This window comes from Acartia tonsa, chromosome 8 (genome assembly GCF_053477335.1).
Source record: "Acartia tonsa isolate MP-2025a chromosome 8, ASM5347733v1, whole genome shotgun sequence".
In the NCBI taxonomy this organism is placed as follows: Eukaryota; Metazoa; Arthropoda; class Copepoda; order Calanoida; family Acartiidae; genus Acartia; species Acartia tonsa.
The window spans coordinates 6,800,020-6,816,199 of record NC_137267.1 but is presented as its reverse complement, the minus strand read 5'-3'; the positions used below and the strand labels follow the sequence as shown (position 1 = coordinate 6,816,199).

General features: G+C 33.9%; 1 protein-coding gene across 2 annotated transcripts; it reads left to right on the top strand.

The window, feature by feature from the left end:
* Positions 1–2,239: 2,239 nt before the first annotated feature.
* LOC145325885 (uncharacterized) lies at positions 2,240–8,085 on the top strand. Of its 2 annotated transcripts, none has more exons than XM_080168867.1 (7): positions 2,240–2,539; positions 2,875–3,167; positions 4,739–4,848; positions 5,369–5,414; positions 5,608–5,686; positions 7,064–7,189; positions 7,962–8,085. In XM_080168867.1, exons 1-6 carry the CDS (start codon positions 2,242–2,244, stop codon positions 7,174–7,176), a joined length of 939 nt encoding a protein of 312 aa, XP_080024993.1. In that variant the 5' UTR covers positions 2,240–2,241; the 3' UTR covers positions 7,177–7,189; positions 7,962–8,085. The 2 variants fall into 2 exon arrangements, with proteins under 2 accessions (XP_080024993.1, XP_080024992.1); XM_080168866.1 differs by having other exon boundaries at positions 2,240–2,548.
* The last annotated feature ends 8,095 nt before the right edge of the window (positions 8,086–16,180 follow it).

Genomic DNA, 16,180 nt, shown 5'->3' with positions numbered 1-16,180 from the left:
TGTGCCGCACCCTGTATATAAAATTAGTGATCTAAAACTATAAAACAAGTTATAACTTTTTTCAACCCTATCATTGATTAAAATGCACTTTTAGGTTTACTCATTACCAAAGTAGCACATTAAACTCTTTTTATTAAGTTATTAAACAAAATCATTTTGACAAGAAAAACAAGTACAAAGAAGTGTAAAGAAAGGAAGCTAGCTTTTTGGAAAAAGATTAATTAGTTATAGAACTAGTTAGAATAAGATACGAGGGATTTTTGAGAAAATTAGATTTGAAAATTTCATGTTCATTTTTCATCCCCGAGGAGTTACCGCATAATCATGACAAGAAAAGCAAAGATTATTTATTTAAAATTTTGAACAAGTTAACTTTTATGATTTATATATGATTTATTTAAGGCTGAATTTCCGTGACCTTAGCAAAGCAACTGTTAAAAATTGCCATTAATTAACTTAACATTAATTATGAAGAACTTTATAAAAGCAAACTTGTTCAAAATTTTAATATAATCTTTGCTGTTCTTGTCATGATTATGCGGTAACTCCTAGGGGATGAAAATTGAACATGAAATTTTCAAATCTAATTTTCTCAAGAAACCCTTTTATTTTGAAAATTTTAGGATTTAATCTTGATATAAATGTCTAACACTTTTGTTTTCTTCTTATAGGGCACACATTTTTTGCTTTCCATTTACACTTCAAAAAAGATGTGCTCTATTAGAGTAAATGCTACTAGAATACTCTTATTTGTATAGCCATTTATATTCTTAAGTTTTTCAATATTTAATGGTAGTGACAAAATCAATTTACTAGTATGTACTTTATAGATTGTACACTAAAACCCGTTTATTTTTATTTTTGATCCGTTTTTTATGCTTAAAATTTCCAGGAGGCAGAAGACAACAAAAATAATAAAAACTCTCAAGCTACTTTTATTTAAGTAATCAAATACTATTTCTGCAATATTTGCGTGTTGTGACCATTTTCGGTCTTGTTTTATATATATTTAAGTAAAAAATATAAGGCAAATTGATTTTGTATTGTAATATGATATTTTCAATAATATAATTTGTTTACTTTATCAAGTTTTTATATAAAATAATTTTTTTGTAATCTTTTAGTTGTTATGTACTATTAGATGTTAAATCAACTAAAGTTGATTTTTTCTTCTTTTAAATTAAAGTTACTAAAGTAATTATAACATAAAAGGCAAAAACTTTTTAACAGTTCTGTTATGTAAGACGGTCAATCTATTTGTCTGAAAGGAACTCGTAACTGACTGCATGTTGGATAATTACACTAACAGGTTTTATAGTCCTATCATATAAAGTAGCAAGCGTTTTTTGTCTGTCCTGAAGGATCTCGCTAATCGCTGAAACGATGTTGTTCTCCTTCAAAGTGAAGCTTCTTATAGGTCCTGGGAAGGTTTTAAATTTTTTCTGAGAAGGGTGTCTTCATCCCCCTTCCCCCCAAAATATTTTTTTTACTCTTTTGAAACTCATATTTAAAATGGGATGAGGTCGACTTTTCCCTCTCCTACCCTAGAGGCTTTTAGGGGCGTAGCCGCTAGTAACTAAATATTACATTAGATTTATCCAAGAATTCAGGAGACATTGGGCTGTTAATTACATTACTTTCCAAAATTTTATAATGTTTTCTTATTTGTTGGCTCAACAACTTGGGAACTTTTTTGAATTTTGATTTGTTGGTTCATTATTAGAGTAAAACACTAGAGGGAGAAAGGGTAATATAACTGTATCTCCCCATCACAACCGCCTTGTGCAACCTTTCGAGGAATGAGAAACTGTCCCAATTTTGTATAACTTTTACGGAACAAGTTCCAATTACGTCATATTTTTCTTTCCCGAAAAAGAGAAGGGGGAAAGAAAAAAAAGGGAAGGGGGGAAGAAAAAAGAGATGGGAGAAAAGGGGGTTTTCCCCATCTCTTTTGAAGAAATTTTCTTCCCCCCCTCCCTTTTTCGGGAAAGAAAAATATGACGTAATTGGAACTTGTTCCGTAAAAGTTATACAAAATTGGGACAGTTTCTCATTCCTCAACCTTTCTATTGGGTCATTGAAAATCAACCAATGGTGTCTCTTATATTAACACAGCCAAGTAGCAGAAAATATTTTAGAAGCAGACGAAAGAGGTCTTTGAAAAAGGAAGGGAGGTAGTCATAGACGTCCAAGCTTTTTTACTTAAAAAATATGATTAGATATCTATATTTACAGAACATAATGGTTTTCTTGTATAAAGTGAGCGTTATCTTATTTCTGGCTACAAGCCATTACCACATTGTTTTTGGATCCAAGCATTCTTCAAATTTCAATATCAACGATAAGAATTTTCCCTTTAAGAATAACATTTCGCCAAGTGCATTCTTTTTCTCTCAAAAAAATTCAAATTTTAAAAATGTAGCAAAACCTCTTCCTCAAAAAGAACCAATCACTAAAACACAATTTCTGCCATATCCACAGAAATTTCCATATTTCAAACCCCAAGTTCGGCCTTTTCCACAAAAATATATGAATGAAGGTATGAAAGGTAGGGAGTAAGAAAGAGGGCAATGGGCAATTAATACAATTTAAACGTTTTCGCTGAAAGACCATGAAATCAAGATTTATCCAGAAAATTATAGGAGAAAAAAATTGTTAATACCACCCATCTCATAACAAATTAAGTTTATTGATACTTTTCTGCTATATTCACGACTAACTGAGTGCGTTAGCAGCAATGATGCGCTAGTACCCAAAGTCACTCAGAACCTGCTAAATTCTTGCACATTCCCTTTAAGCCAGTACCCAAAGTATGAGACTCCTAAAAATTCAATATTCGATCCATTGTCTCCTCCCTTACTCCCTGTATGAAAGGTATTATCGAAAAGAAAAATAGTAGATGGGGACCTTATCCACCTCCAAGTCCTGTAAAACCTCTCCAACCTGAAGACCCACTTATCCCCATCCCTCCAGGTATGCCCATACCTCCAGAAGCTTTCCATTTTTCCCGCCCGCTTCCGCCAGGAACACGCCTATGTTTTCTGCCACCGCCACGTAATTCCAAGTATCCGCCACGAACGCGTGTGGTACCCTGTAATCCAGAGCCGCAGGAATGTACCTTTACTGCGGACTGTTCTAAGCCTGGAGCAAAATGCTATATGTTAGCGGTAAGGACTTAATCTTATTCTTTACAGTAATTATATGTATATATGTTGGCCAGAAAGATTTCTTAAACAGCTGGATACACTTTTCAAGGATTTAATAGTCCATTGTGTTAATTTTCCATAATCCACCTTTTACTTGTCACAATTGTTGTTCTTCTCTTACGTAATTGCAATATAGAAATGAAATGAATCAAGGATGACAACTTTCATAAAAAAAATTACTAATTTATTGCAGCTTACGGTAAAATGTTCCTGGTAAAAATTTTCTCCAAAAATCTATGAACTTTAAAGGTTGCTATCATAAAAAGGCCTACAAATAATTGGGGCATTACCCAGTAATGCACATTTATCTTGCAGAGCACATAAATGCAGGGAGTAAGGAAGGGGACAATGAATCGAATATTCAATTTTTAGGAGTCTCTGACTTTGGGTACTGGCTTAAAGGGAATATGCAAGAATTTAGCATTTTCTGACTGAGTTTGGGTACTAGCGCATGAAATGCCACTACTCCTCTTGTTTGTTTTAAATATTGCAGACGGGGAGAAGGGAGGTGGGGGCAAGATAAATAACTACTCGTTGTGTTAGTTTTGAATGTAGCAGAAGGGGAGAAGGGAGGTGGGGGCAAGGGGCAAGGGAAATAAACAGAATAAACAGGGGCAGTCATATTCTTGCCCAGTCAATTAGCAGCTGGCCGGGTCCAATAATCTTGTGATATAAAAATCACACCATAAAATCTCAATATATTTCATCAAAAACAAGTTGTGATCTCACTTTACATGACGCTATGTTGATAATGTCGTATGGGTAAGTTGCACCTGGACTGAACAGTCAACTTGTCAACTCAAGGCCAGACTCTTGGCCCTTCACCTCATACCCGTGGTACAGTACATTACAGACAACCAACTCTCTGTGATGCACGACCTTTGTCTGAGAAGTCCTAACTGTGCATGGTAACAAGTTGCACCTGTTTTGGGCCAAGGCATTCCCTCCACTCTAACTATTTACGTCGCGCATCTGACATAGTAGCAGTGGGAACCATTTTTAACGTCTTTAGTTATGACGCGGTGTCGGACCGAGATTCGAACCTAACACCTTCCCGACGACGAGCGGATACGCTACGTGTTGAGCCACGGTCGCGGGTTTACATGATGCTATGAAAATCTATTATTTAATTAACAATCCCTTTATAATTTCCTCCAAATTTATTGGATTGATCTGGATTTCATGGCCTTTCTTTGATAACTCTTATATTGAACTAATTGCCCATTGTCACCTTCCTTACTCCCTGACATAAATGTGCGAAAAATACTTATAGGTGCCCCTAGTTGCGTATAATCACTTTTGATATAAAAGTAACATAACAGAACTTCTTTGTCACATGAACAATGCACAAGCGCGGACAATTGAACCTAGGTAAAGTGTCTGACTCTGATTATGACGTAAAAAAATTAGCCAATGAGAGGCCACTATAAATTTTACCATTGGTCAATTACAGTATATACTGGCCACTCATTGGCTATCGTATGACGTCATAATCTGAGGAGGGACTTTAATCATCTTCCTTACTAATCTAGGATGTAGGATGCCTATGCAATAGAGGGAAATGTCTGAGTGTGGGAGGTGACCCCTGGTTTGTAACTCCAGGTCCTCCAGAATGCAAAGCTTATCAGGACTGCCACTGCAGGTTGGTTGGAATCACAGCAGTGTTAAGGCTGGTTCTAGCCTATTTTTCTAGTCTTTCGATTTGATCCTCTTCTCCTACATTAAAGACCTTATAATATAAGAATTCCCATTCGAATTTCTATACTTGATTTTCCGGTGCTCGCTTATTGGGGGTTAGTCTCGTCCACCGTAAGATCTCTTGAACTGTCATATTACGCCTCTTGGCGTAACAACCAGCTAAACAAATAGTTTCAGGCCAGGGATCTAAAAGGAAAAGACAATGGCCCATAGATTCATGTACATGCCAAATGATGATTGTAATATACAGACAATTCTCTATGAATAATAAAATATAAAAACATAATATCAATTTCAATTTTGTTAGCTCGGGACTTCAGCCTCTTGGGGTTAACAAAACTGGTATTAATCTTATATTTTTTTTATTTTACTATCCGCCAAAAGCTGTTTATAATACGATACCATAAACAACTAAATACTTTTGGTTTTGATTAACTATTTAGTGTAATTTTTATCTGTTTTAGAAATGATCCTTCTAAATGTTTCTGTAGATATGGTAAATGCAAAGCGGTAAGGTCTCTATATCATTTCAATACTTTTTCTAGCCCCTAGCCTCTGGAGGATAATGGACAGTCTCTCATGGGAGGGAGGGAACATTGGACTGATAATTAAATTGGCGGTACCCAAAGTATTATAACTACATTATCTCAACTAATGACCTCTTTGATCCAAAAATCAAACATTTAACCGAATCATTATTTAGGGTATAAATTATGAATGTCGGGAAAATACTGACTGCAAGTCTTTCAAAAAGTGTAAAAATATTGACTGTGAGTGTAGTGGTAAGTTTATTTCACTAGTCCCCAAACTTTTATAATAAAGTTTTCTTATTCGTTGGCTTAACAACTTTGTGCACTTTAATTGAATTTTTATTGATTGGTTTATTAAGTTGAGAGTCCGAACCTTTCAACTCTAATTGCAATTTACAGAATAGGTAATTTTGTGTATCATCATTGGGGATGTATTTAAATTTATCTGCGATTGTCTTATCCCTTTAGATCCCGGTTAACAATGTAAACTTTATCATTAAATAAAAGTTTGATTTTTGAAAAAAAATTACAAGCTCGATAGAGAATAATAAAGTTCTAAAGTCCTTACTTGCTACAAGCGGCAACGCCCCTAGAGGCCCTTTAGTTGCACTTTAAATGTTTTTTTTTTTAAAATACGTAACAGTTCTATGTCTCTATACGTAAATTTTTTTGTGATTTCTCTTGGGAGGGTGGTAGTACCCTCCCCAAAAATAGTTATAAACCTTTACGTGACCTATGAGAAGCTACCTTGTTAAGGAGAACCTGATCGGTACATGCAGCGGTTAGCGAGATCCTTCGGTACAAACAGACAGACAGACAAACACAAATCCTGTTACTTTATTATAAGGATATATGTACACTTCCTAATACACAAAGTAGTTAAGTTTTTGTGTTTGTCCGTAAAGATCTATAACCACTGAACCAAGTAGTCAACCTATTTTAGGGAAACTACATAGGTAGGCTCTGCTAACGTGTTAGGCTTTTTTTGTTTTTAATTAAAAGTCTTGGAATGGTTTAAGGCTATTTTAATCCCCCCCACATCTCATCAATTATCAAGAGAACATCCGCTAATTGTGAACTATAGAATTGATTAACATCAGTGGCTTTCCTTGTACAAATAACAGATCTCTGGTATAGATGTATATACAGACAGCTACCTCCCTTCATTTTTCAAAGACCTCTTTCGTCTGCTTCTAAATTATTTTCTACTACTTAGCAGTGTTATTATAAGCGACTTGGTTGATTTTAAATGACCCAATAGGAAGGTTGCACAAGACGGTTGCGATGGGGAGATACAGTTATTTAACCCTTTCTCCCTCTAGTATTTTACTATAATGTACAAACAAACAAAATTTATAAATAAGCGATTTCATGTAATAATAAATGTATTGGCACAGATGTATAATCCCGACAACTACTTGGACCCAATATTAGGGACCTTTTCTGTCTGCTAGAGAATTGCTTTCTTCTCTTTTTTTTAACGACTTTGCTGTGTTACGACGCTATTGGCTGATATTCAAAGACCCAATGAAAAGTCGGCTTAGGCTCCACGGGCTAGGGACATGCAGTTATTTAACCCCTTCCCCTCTCTATTGTTTTACTCTAATCATGTAATAATACCTGGTTAAGGAAATACATGTGAACCCTCTGAAGAATCTTCAACAACTTCAATGCCAATCCTAACAAGTCCTGTAATTCCAAGCAACTCTGGAAAACGACGCTTTTATAAAAGACGTGGCTGACTGTATGGTGTAGGTAGGTCTAAAAAACTGACATTTCCCTCACATCGCGTCTAAATTGCATTTAGAGCACAAACTAACTTAACAAATGGAATTTTTATGCCAATTTAAGATTAGGTAAGTTTATGTAAGTTGAGCCCCGCATGGGTTTATTAGTTGGATCATACACCAGATTATCATGTACTCTAATAAAGTGAAACTTGTAGCTGGCTTTACCCACTTTTCCTTATTCCCTTCCCTCCAAGTGGATAAATGAACTGACCAATAGATGATGTCCATGTTAGCAACTTAAATTAACGACTATTGTTCCACAGTCCTAATATCCACCCACGTTTATTCTGTATCCAAGCAAAGTTTTTAAAGAACGTGTCCTAACTTTTGTGATTTTTTGAACCCATTCGTGACGAGCTCCCAAAGTTCAAAGTTTTGATTCACCGGGCTTCAACAAAATAGATTTTTTCAATAATTACTCAACAGAATTCAAAAAGTAAGGTGTCAAATTAAAGATCTTAATAACTTTGTTCATAATGGCAATTTTCTTATTTTTTTGTTGTGTTTTAGTACCTTAAAACCAACTTAATTGTTAAAAAAAACTTTGATTGCTTCAAAAAAAGAGGTCTACCTAAAAAATAGATTGAATATCTAAATTCTATGGATCATTTTACATCTACTACTTTCTAAAAGCACCGACTAGCTATTTTTAAAAAAATCACAAAAGTAAGGACACGTTCTTTATAAGAAACAAATTATAGTAATGTTCTTATTGATATCAGTATATTTATTTTTAGGACATTTTGTAGAGAAAGATATAGCTAACCTAAAAATGATTCATGGGAACAAAAATATCTACCAAGTTGTATTAAAAAATAAAAAATACAGATCTATAATAAAATACATTTACGGTGGAAAAAATTGCTGTACTTATTTGATTAGGCCTGCCCTTATCTCAAAAAAAACTTTTGGATCATGGAAAGAAAACTAAGTTTCGGGTTTCATCGCATTTTCACGGTAGCTTTTCTCCTATTTCTAACCTAACCTAAAATGCCCTTTCAAAAGCTACTGTGAAAATACGACAAAACCCGCAACTTCGTTTTCTTTCCATGATAAATAATTTGTATTTTTATAATTATGACCTTATATTAATTAGATATGATTTCAGGTTTTTTTGATTTGGCTAGTGTAGAAAACTAGCGGTTTTTGAGATCTTAAGAATAATTAAACTCACAATAAAACACAATATTCCCTGCAATGTTAAATAAAAACCAGCTAACAATCTCAAGCTCCAAATCTCTAATGACAAAAGGATTCTTGGGGCCCTTTAGGAGGAGGGGTGTGTGTGTGTGTGTGTGTGTGTGTGTGTGTGTGTGTGTGTGTGTGTGAATGTCTTCCCTCTTACAATACTAGTTTGAAGATAAAACAAGGATGACAACATCCATAAGTAGCGAAGCATAAACAATTAAATAAGAATTTAGATATTAGTTGACAAAGGCATGCATATTAGGAAAAAATCACGAAACCTTTTCAACATTTGTTAATTTCTTAATATTTATTTATATTTCAGTACTATGACTAACAGACTGACGGTCAAAGTAAATTACATACTGGATGCTCAGAACAACGGGAAATTTAATTTTGTTATTTTTAACTACAAAAATTTAAAAAAAAAACGGACCATAAACACCAAAGACATGAAGAAAAATGTGAAAAATATAAAAATAGCCAAAAACCTGCAAAAAGGCAGTCTGACCGCCATTGATGTGTTCTTGAAACGAAAGGAAATTTAATTTTGATATCTATAACTGAAAAACTTTGGAAATTGGGCCATAAACACCAAAGGTATGGAGAAAAATGTGAAAAATTGAAAAATAGCCTAAAACCTGCTTAAAGGCAGTCTGACCGTCATAGTTGTTTTCTTGAAACGACAGGAAATTCAATTTTGATTCTATAACTGAAAAAATTTTGGAAATCGGACCATAAACACCAAAGATATGGAGAAAAATGTGAAAAATACAAAAATAGCCTAAAACCTGCTAAAAAGCGGTCCTATCGACATTGATGTTTTATAGTTAATTGTGCTCCTTGATAATGGGAATGTTGTCAAAAAATTTCAGCCTTTTATCTTTTATAGGAGCCGAGAAAATCACGTTTCCCCCAAACTAAGACGGACATACGGACAGACGGACAGACGGACATTTCAAATTATAGAGTAGCTTCGCTACTAAAAAATCGGGTAGGGGGGTTGTTTTTCTAGTGCCAATCTTATTACCCTCACTCTCCTAAATAGTTATAAACATTAGATTAAAACACTAGAGGGAGAAAGGGTTAAATAACTGTATCTCCCCATCACAACCACCCTGTGCAACCTTCCTTGAAATCAACCAATGGTGTCGCTCATATTAACACAGCCAAGTATCAGAAAATAATTTAGAAGCAGACGAAAGAGGTCTTTGAAAAATGAAGGGAGGTATTTGTCTGTATATACATCTATACTGTAGATCTGACCTATGAGAATCTCATTCTCAACTGCATGATGCATAGATACAAATACACATACAGACATCCTGTAACTTTTATATAAAGATAACTATCATAGCAATACTTTGTACAAACCCTTCAATAAACCTGTAAAACTTTTAGATATCTTTAGATAACCAAACTTGATGAAAAGTTTTGGTAATACAATAAAACATCTGAAAAAACTGGAAAAAAACATTTAAAAATTAAGCTATTTTTAACATATATTTTTATATTGTGTTAAAAAATCCATCATGATTCATAATAGTAGCTTCATGTGTTATATGTGTGTGCGTGCATGTCTACAAGATCTAGGAAACAACTGTTGGTCATTGTTTTGTTTTAGTAATTTTTTTTACTGCGAAACTGAAAAGTTCCCAACCGCTCCCCCTCCAAAAAAAATTTCCTTTTTTAGTAAAACCAGGGATCTAAAGGGATAAGACAGTGGCCCTATGATGATTCACATGTGAAGACTAAAATATGGTAGAATTGTTCAAACACTTAATTAACCAATCAATCAAAATTTACAGAAGTCCTTATAGATGTTAAGCCAACGATTAAGAAAACGTTATAAGAAAACTTCGGGGACTAGTGTGATAACAGCCTATTGTCCCCTCTCTCTCTCACTCTCTCTCTCTCTCTCTCTCTCTCTCTCTCTCTTTCTCTCTCTCTCTCTCTCTCTCTCTCTCTCTCTTTCTGAGTTGAAACAATAATTCAATGCGGAGTTAACAGAAACAAGGATGACAACATCAATAAAAGCGAAGCTATGAAACGGTAGGACAAACGGACATTAACACTTGTATAGTGTCAGAACTGAATAATCAGAATTGATACAGGATAATGTTTACGGACATACTTACATTTTTAGGACTTGGTTATAGAGTTGCTTTGCTTATAATATTGTTCTTTGTTGTCCCAGGAATCAATATACCAAAAATCAGAACAATCGGATAATTAGATCACTTAAAAATTTGTTGTTAAAAAAGTAAAAAATCAGCATGTTTAAAATAGACGTACGGACATTCTGGTATTGATTAAAGAGTTGCTACGCTTTCTAAATCGTACCTAACAACCACAGGAATCACCATGCAAAGTTTTAAATCGATAGGACAATTCTAACATGGCTAAATTAACGAAAAAGCTATATGTCTCGGACGGACTGACGTCACGACCGTAATTATAGAAAAGATTCGCTTTTAAAAAGTTTTTAAATAAACCGAAAAATTTCTACTTCGTTTTAACACCTTATAAGTTTTTTCTTCTTAAACTACTTTACAAACTGTCGTTAGAATAATGTGCATACACAAGAAAAATCAGGGAGGTAGGGGACGTTGGGCTGTTTATTACACTAGTCCCCAAAGTTTTATGTTATCGTTTTCTTATTGGTTGGCTGAACAATTTTGGGGACTTTTATTTCAATTTGATTTGAGGGTTCATTAAGTTTAGTGTTAAAACATTTCAACCACTTATTGTAATCTACAGAAGGGGTAATTTCATATATCATCACTAGGAATACATCAATTTATCGGTCTTTGTCTTATCCCTTTAAATACTGAGAAAAAGTAGAAAACTATTTCAAAGACGTGTAGTCACTCTATATATAACTAGCGGCTACGCCCCTAGAGGCCAAGATTTTAAAAGAAATTAGTTATAAACCTTCCCGGGACCTATGAGAAGCTACCCTGTTAAGGAGAACCCGATCGGTTCAGCGGTTAGCGAGATCCTTCGGTACACACAGACACACAAACAGAAAAACATCCTGTTACTTTAGTATAAGGATTTTGTCTGTCATTTTATCATCGATCAATTTTTTAACACCCATTAATCTAGTCACCCATCTAGTTTTTATAGCATATTATAGACAGCTTTTCGCATATATTAAAATAAAAATTATAAGATTAATACCAGTTTTATTCATGGAAAATTGTTTGTAATGCGATGCTATACATGATTTCTTTCAGTATGGCTGAGAACCAGTTCTAATCCAGCACATAACAATCGGTTACGAAGTCATACTGGAATAGTTATCTACAATACGAAGTAGAATGATGTCTGTCCGTCCGTCTGAAGCTTAAGATCTCGGTAACCACTGAACCGATTGGATTCTAATCTATTCTATTGCTATACATAATTTTTTATTACGGCTGTCAACCAGGTTCTTATCCACCGGCTATTAATCGATTTCAAAGCTATTCTAGAAAACTTGAGACAGCGTAAAGTCGCACTAAAAAATTACGTCATACGATAAAATAACCAATGAGAGGCTAGTATAAATTTTACCATTGGTCAATTACAGTGTATACTTGCCTCTCATTAGTCAACTTTATGGCATGACGTCATTTTTTGGTGCCACTTTATGCTGTCTCTTTATTAATTTCCCTTTTCGTATTTGTTCTTTATTTTAGGGATACTAAGGATTCAGGAATAAGAATTACAAGATAAGTTGATGTACACTTCCAATGATGATAAACATAATTAATCCTTCGGTAGATTCAAATTATTGGTTGACAAGTATGGTCACAGTTAGTGTGATATAACCAATCAATAAATAACAAGTACCCATATATTATAACTAGCGGCTTCGCCCCTAGCCTCTAGGGGCTTTGCCCCAAGAGGTTTGATCAAACAAAATTTTGTTTTTGAAAAAAAATTTTTAAAAAAATTTAAACCTTCCCGGGACCTATGAGAAGCTACCCTGTAAAGGAGAACCCGATCGGTTCAGCGGTTAGCGAGATCCTTCGCTACAAACAGACAGACAAACAAACAGACAGACAGACATCGTTCTACTTTGTATGATAGATTATCATTAAAGATTTGTTTCCCTCACTCTGTAACTCTGTATTTTAATAAGTGTTTTTATTAGTATTTTAGATTATAAAAATTGTTTTATGATTGCTTATTACATGTTTCATCATTTTTACTTTTGGTATAAAATACACCACCACCCAACAAAAAAATGCCTCATTTTTGCTATTCTTATTTTAGAATGTCTATCAATTTATTTTTAGTAGCGAAGCTACTCTATAATTTGAAATGTGCGTCTGTCCGTATGTCTGTCTTAGTTTGGGGGAAACGTGATTTTCTCGGCTCCTATAAAAGATAAAAGGCTGAAATTTTTTGACAACATTCCCATTATCAAGGAGCACAATTAACTATAAAACATCAATAGCGATAGGACCGCTTTTTAGCAGGTTTTAGGCTATTTTTGTATTTTTCACATTTTTCTCTATACATTTGGTGTTTATGGCCCAATTTCCAAAGTTTTTCAGTTTTATATATCAAAATTAAATTTCCTTTCATTTCAAGAACACATCAATGGCGGTCAGACTGCCTTTTTGCAGGTTTTTGGCTATTTTTATATTTTTCACATTTTTCTTCATATCTTTGGTGTTTATGGTCCATTTTTTTTTTAAATTTTTGTAGTTAAAAATAGCAAAATTAAATTTCCCGTTGTTCTGAGCATCCAGTATGTAATTTACTTTGACCGTCAGTCTGTTAGTCATAGTACTGAAATATAAATAAATATCAAGAAATTAAAAACAAATGTTGAAAAGGTTTCGTGATTTTTTCCTAATATACATGCTTTTGTCAACTAATATCTAAATTCTTATTTAATTGTTTATGCTTCGCTACTTATGGATGTTGTCATCCTTGTTAGTATTAAATATACACTCTTCTAGGACATAAGGATATATTTTGAGTTTAGCACTCATTATCAATTCATTTGTCTCTTGTAGAAGTAAATCAAGCAATATTAACTTGGTCGTTTTATTATTTCTTAGATAAATATTATTTCGTTTATCTTACCAATTTACAACCTCCTTTTTTACATTAGCAAAGCAACAACTTTCATTTTTTTTTATAAAAGGGATAGTTGCATGAAGTGCATTTCAGAATAAAATGTTTTCGAACCTAATGTACAATTATACCATCAAACAAACATAATTTTTTATTTCAATAAATAACAAACAACTATATATTACTAAATTAATTGTCATACGGTTTTTGTGAAAATAAGCCTAGTATATACATTGCTTACATCACAAGAATAGGATTTTCAAGTTTTGATGTTTTTAAAACTACACGGTAGAAAGTCGAAATTCTTTTGATTATATGCCCTTTAAATGTAGTCTAAACCATTGAAGAGAAAAAAATAAGCAGTTCTCTAAATAAAGTTAAAATTTATTTCGTGCAGCTACTCTTTATGTTATTAGAATGAATTTATAATTGCAAATATGAACACTTTTCCCATTGACTGTATAAACGTCCTAGGCGAGGGGTAAGGGGTGTCTACCCCCCTCAAACTTTTAAACACCCTCACTAAACATTTTAGAAAATACATTAAATTACTCCTTTCAAACATTTAAACCCCTCATTTTACCCCGCTTGCTTAAAATAAAAAGCTTGGACGTCCCTGGCCATCTGTTTGACAAAACCATTAAAATGGTATGCTAACAACTTTATTGTTTAACTGGGCGACGTCAGCTCCGGATTTAAGCCTCGTTTACATTCATTATTTGATAACAAAGCAAAGGAAATATGTAATACATGGAAAAATTTGCTTGTATATTGTATAAGCAAGTTCAATTATATCTATAAATAGCGCAGTAATAGGAACAAAAATATTGAGCTTTGTTGCAAAATTTCACAAATACAGGATACAAAAAAAACGACATACTTTCATTTTTAGGATTTGATTTTAGAGATGGCTCGTTTATATTATTTTACTTTGTTGTCCTAGGAATCATTATTCCAAAAATCAGATGAATAGGATGATTGTTTTCAAAAAAGGTAAAAATCAGCATGTTTTATATGGTCGTACGGATTTCTGGTAACGATGATAGAGTTACTACGCTTTCTATTTCATATATAACTTCAATGGAAATCTCATGCAATGTTTGAAATCGATAGGTCAATTCTAACATGTGTAAATCAACGAAAATAGGTAACTGTTACAGACAGACGAACAGGCGGACCGACCTAAATTATAGCATAAATTCGCTTTTTAAAAGAAACTTAAATTCTACATTCATAGTGTCAGAACAGATTTTTGTCATGAAATTTGTCAAGACTCAAGCAAAAAATTATAATTCATTGTTATTTTAGACAAACTAAAAATGAAAAACTGACTACTTTATTATATTACACATAATTTTATATTTTCTTAGAGTTTATTTTAAATTCTTGCCTTTTGCGTTTTAAGTAACAAAAAGAAATATAAACCTTCACTTTGAATTGAAATTTGAATGTAAAAAAATCCGCAGTTATATTTCATTAGAGTATTAAAGTGTCTGAACCTGACCAAAGCTAAGAGCAGGGATATGTTACAACAAGAAAACTTTTTGTTTGTGTTAAAACATAAAGTCATTTAAAGCGATTCGGTTTGTAGGTCCATACGTAACAGATTGCATCGTTTATTTCTTCATTTTAGTATTGTCCTGTCGATTTTAAACTTGATACTAAGATTTCTGGAACAGCTAGGTAGAATTTTATTATCAGGGCAACTCTATAATAATGCCTGATTATGAAACTCTGCTTATGCCCTCAAACGAGACAGCGCAAAATGGCACCAAAAAATGACGTCATACAATGAAGTTGTCCAATAAGTGGCCAGTATACATTGTAATTGACCAATAGTAAAATATATACTCGCCTCTCATTGGTTATTTTATCGTATGACGTCATTTTTTGGTGCCATTTTGCGCTGTCTCCCCCCTCAAACATGTGGGATTATTAACTCATTTACTCATTCACGACAATTAGACAAAGGTTGTGCAATCAAACAGTTGAGCGTTACACTATCTATGATACAAAGTAGCTTAATGTCTGTCCATCCGTCTGTCCGTCCGTCTGTCTGTCCCTTAAGATCTCGGTAACCACATAACCGATCGGATTCTACTCTTCAGGAAATATATACCTACTGGTCCTGTGGTGTTTTTAGGCTATTTTCTTAGGTGGTGGGAAACCCCCAACCCCCCAAAAATGAAATTTCCCCCCCTCAAAAAAAATATTTGGGGGGGTGGGAGTATGGTTCAGAGCACCAGAAATTTTCATATTTTTTATTTTTTTAAAAACTACCTCATGGTGCAAAGCCCCTAGAGGCTAGGGGCAAAGCCGCTAGTTTATAATACAAAGTTGCTTGATGTCTGTCTGTCCGTCTGTCCCTTAAGATCTTGGTAACCACTGAACCGATTGGATTCTACTCTTCAGGGAATATACCTACTGTTCCTGTGGTGGTTTTAGGCTATTTTCTTAAGGGGTTGGACACTCTAACCCCCCAAAAAACAAAAAAATCTCCCACCATTTTTAAAAATTATTTAAAATAGTGGTGGAGTGGGGCCTTTTTTTCAGCTGAGTAGGTAAAAAAAGTTGTAATTATACCTCTAGGGGCAAAGCCCCTAGAAACTAGGGGCGCAGCCGCTAGTTTATAATACAAAGTAGCTTGATGTCTGTCCGCCCGTCTGTCTGTCCGTTAAGATCTCTGTAACCACTG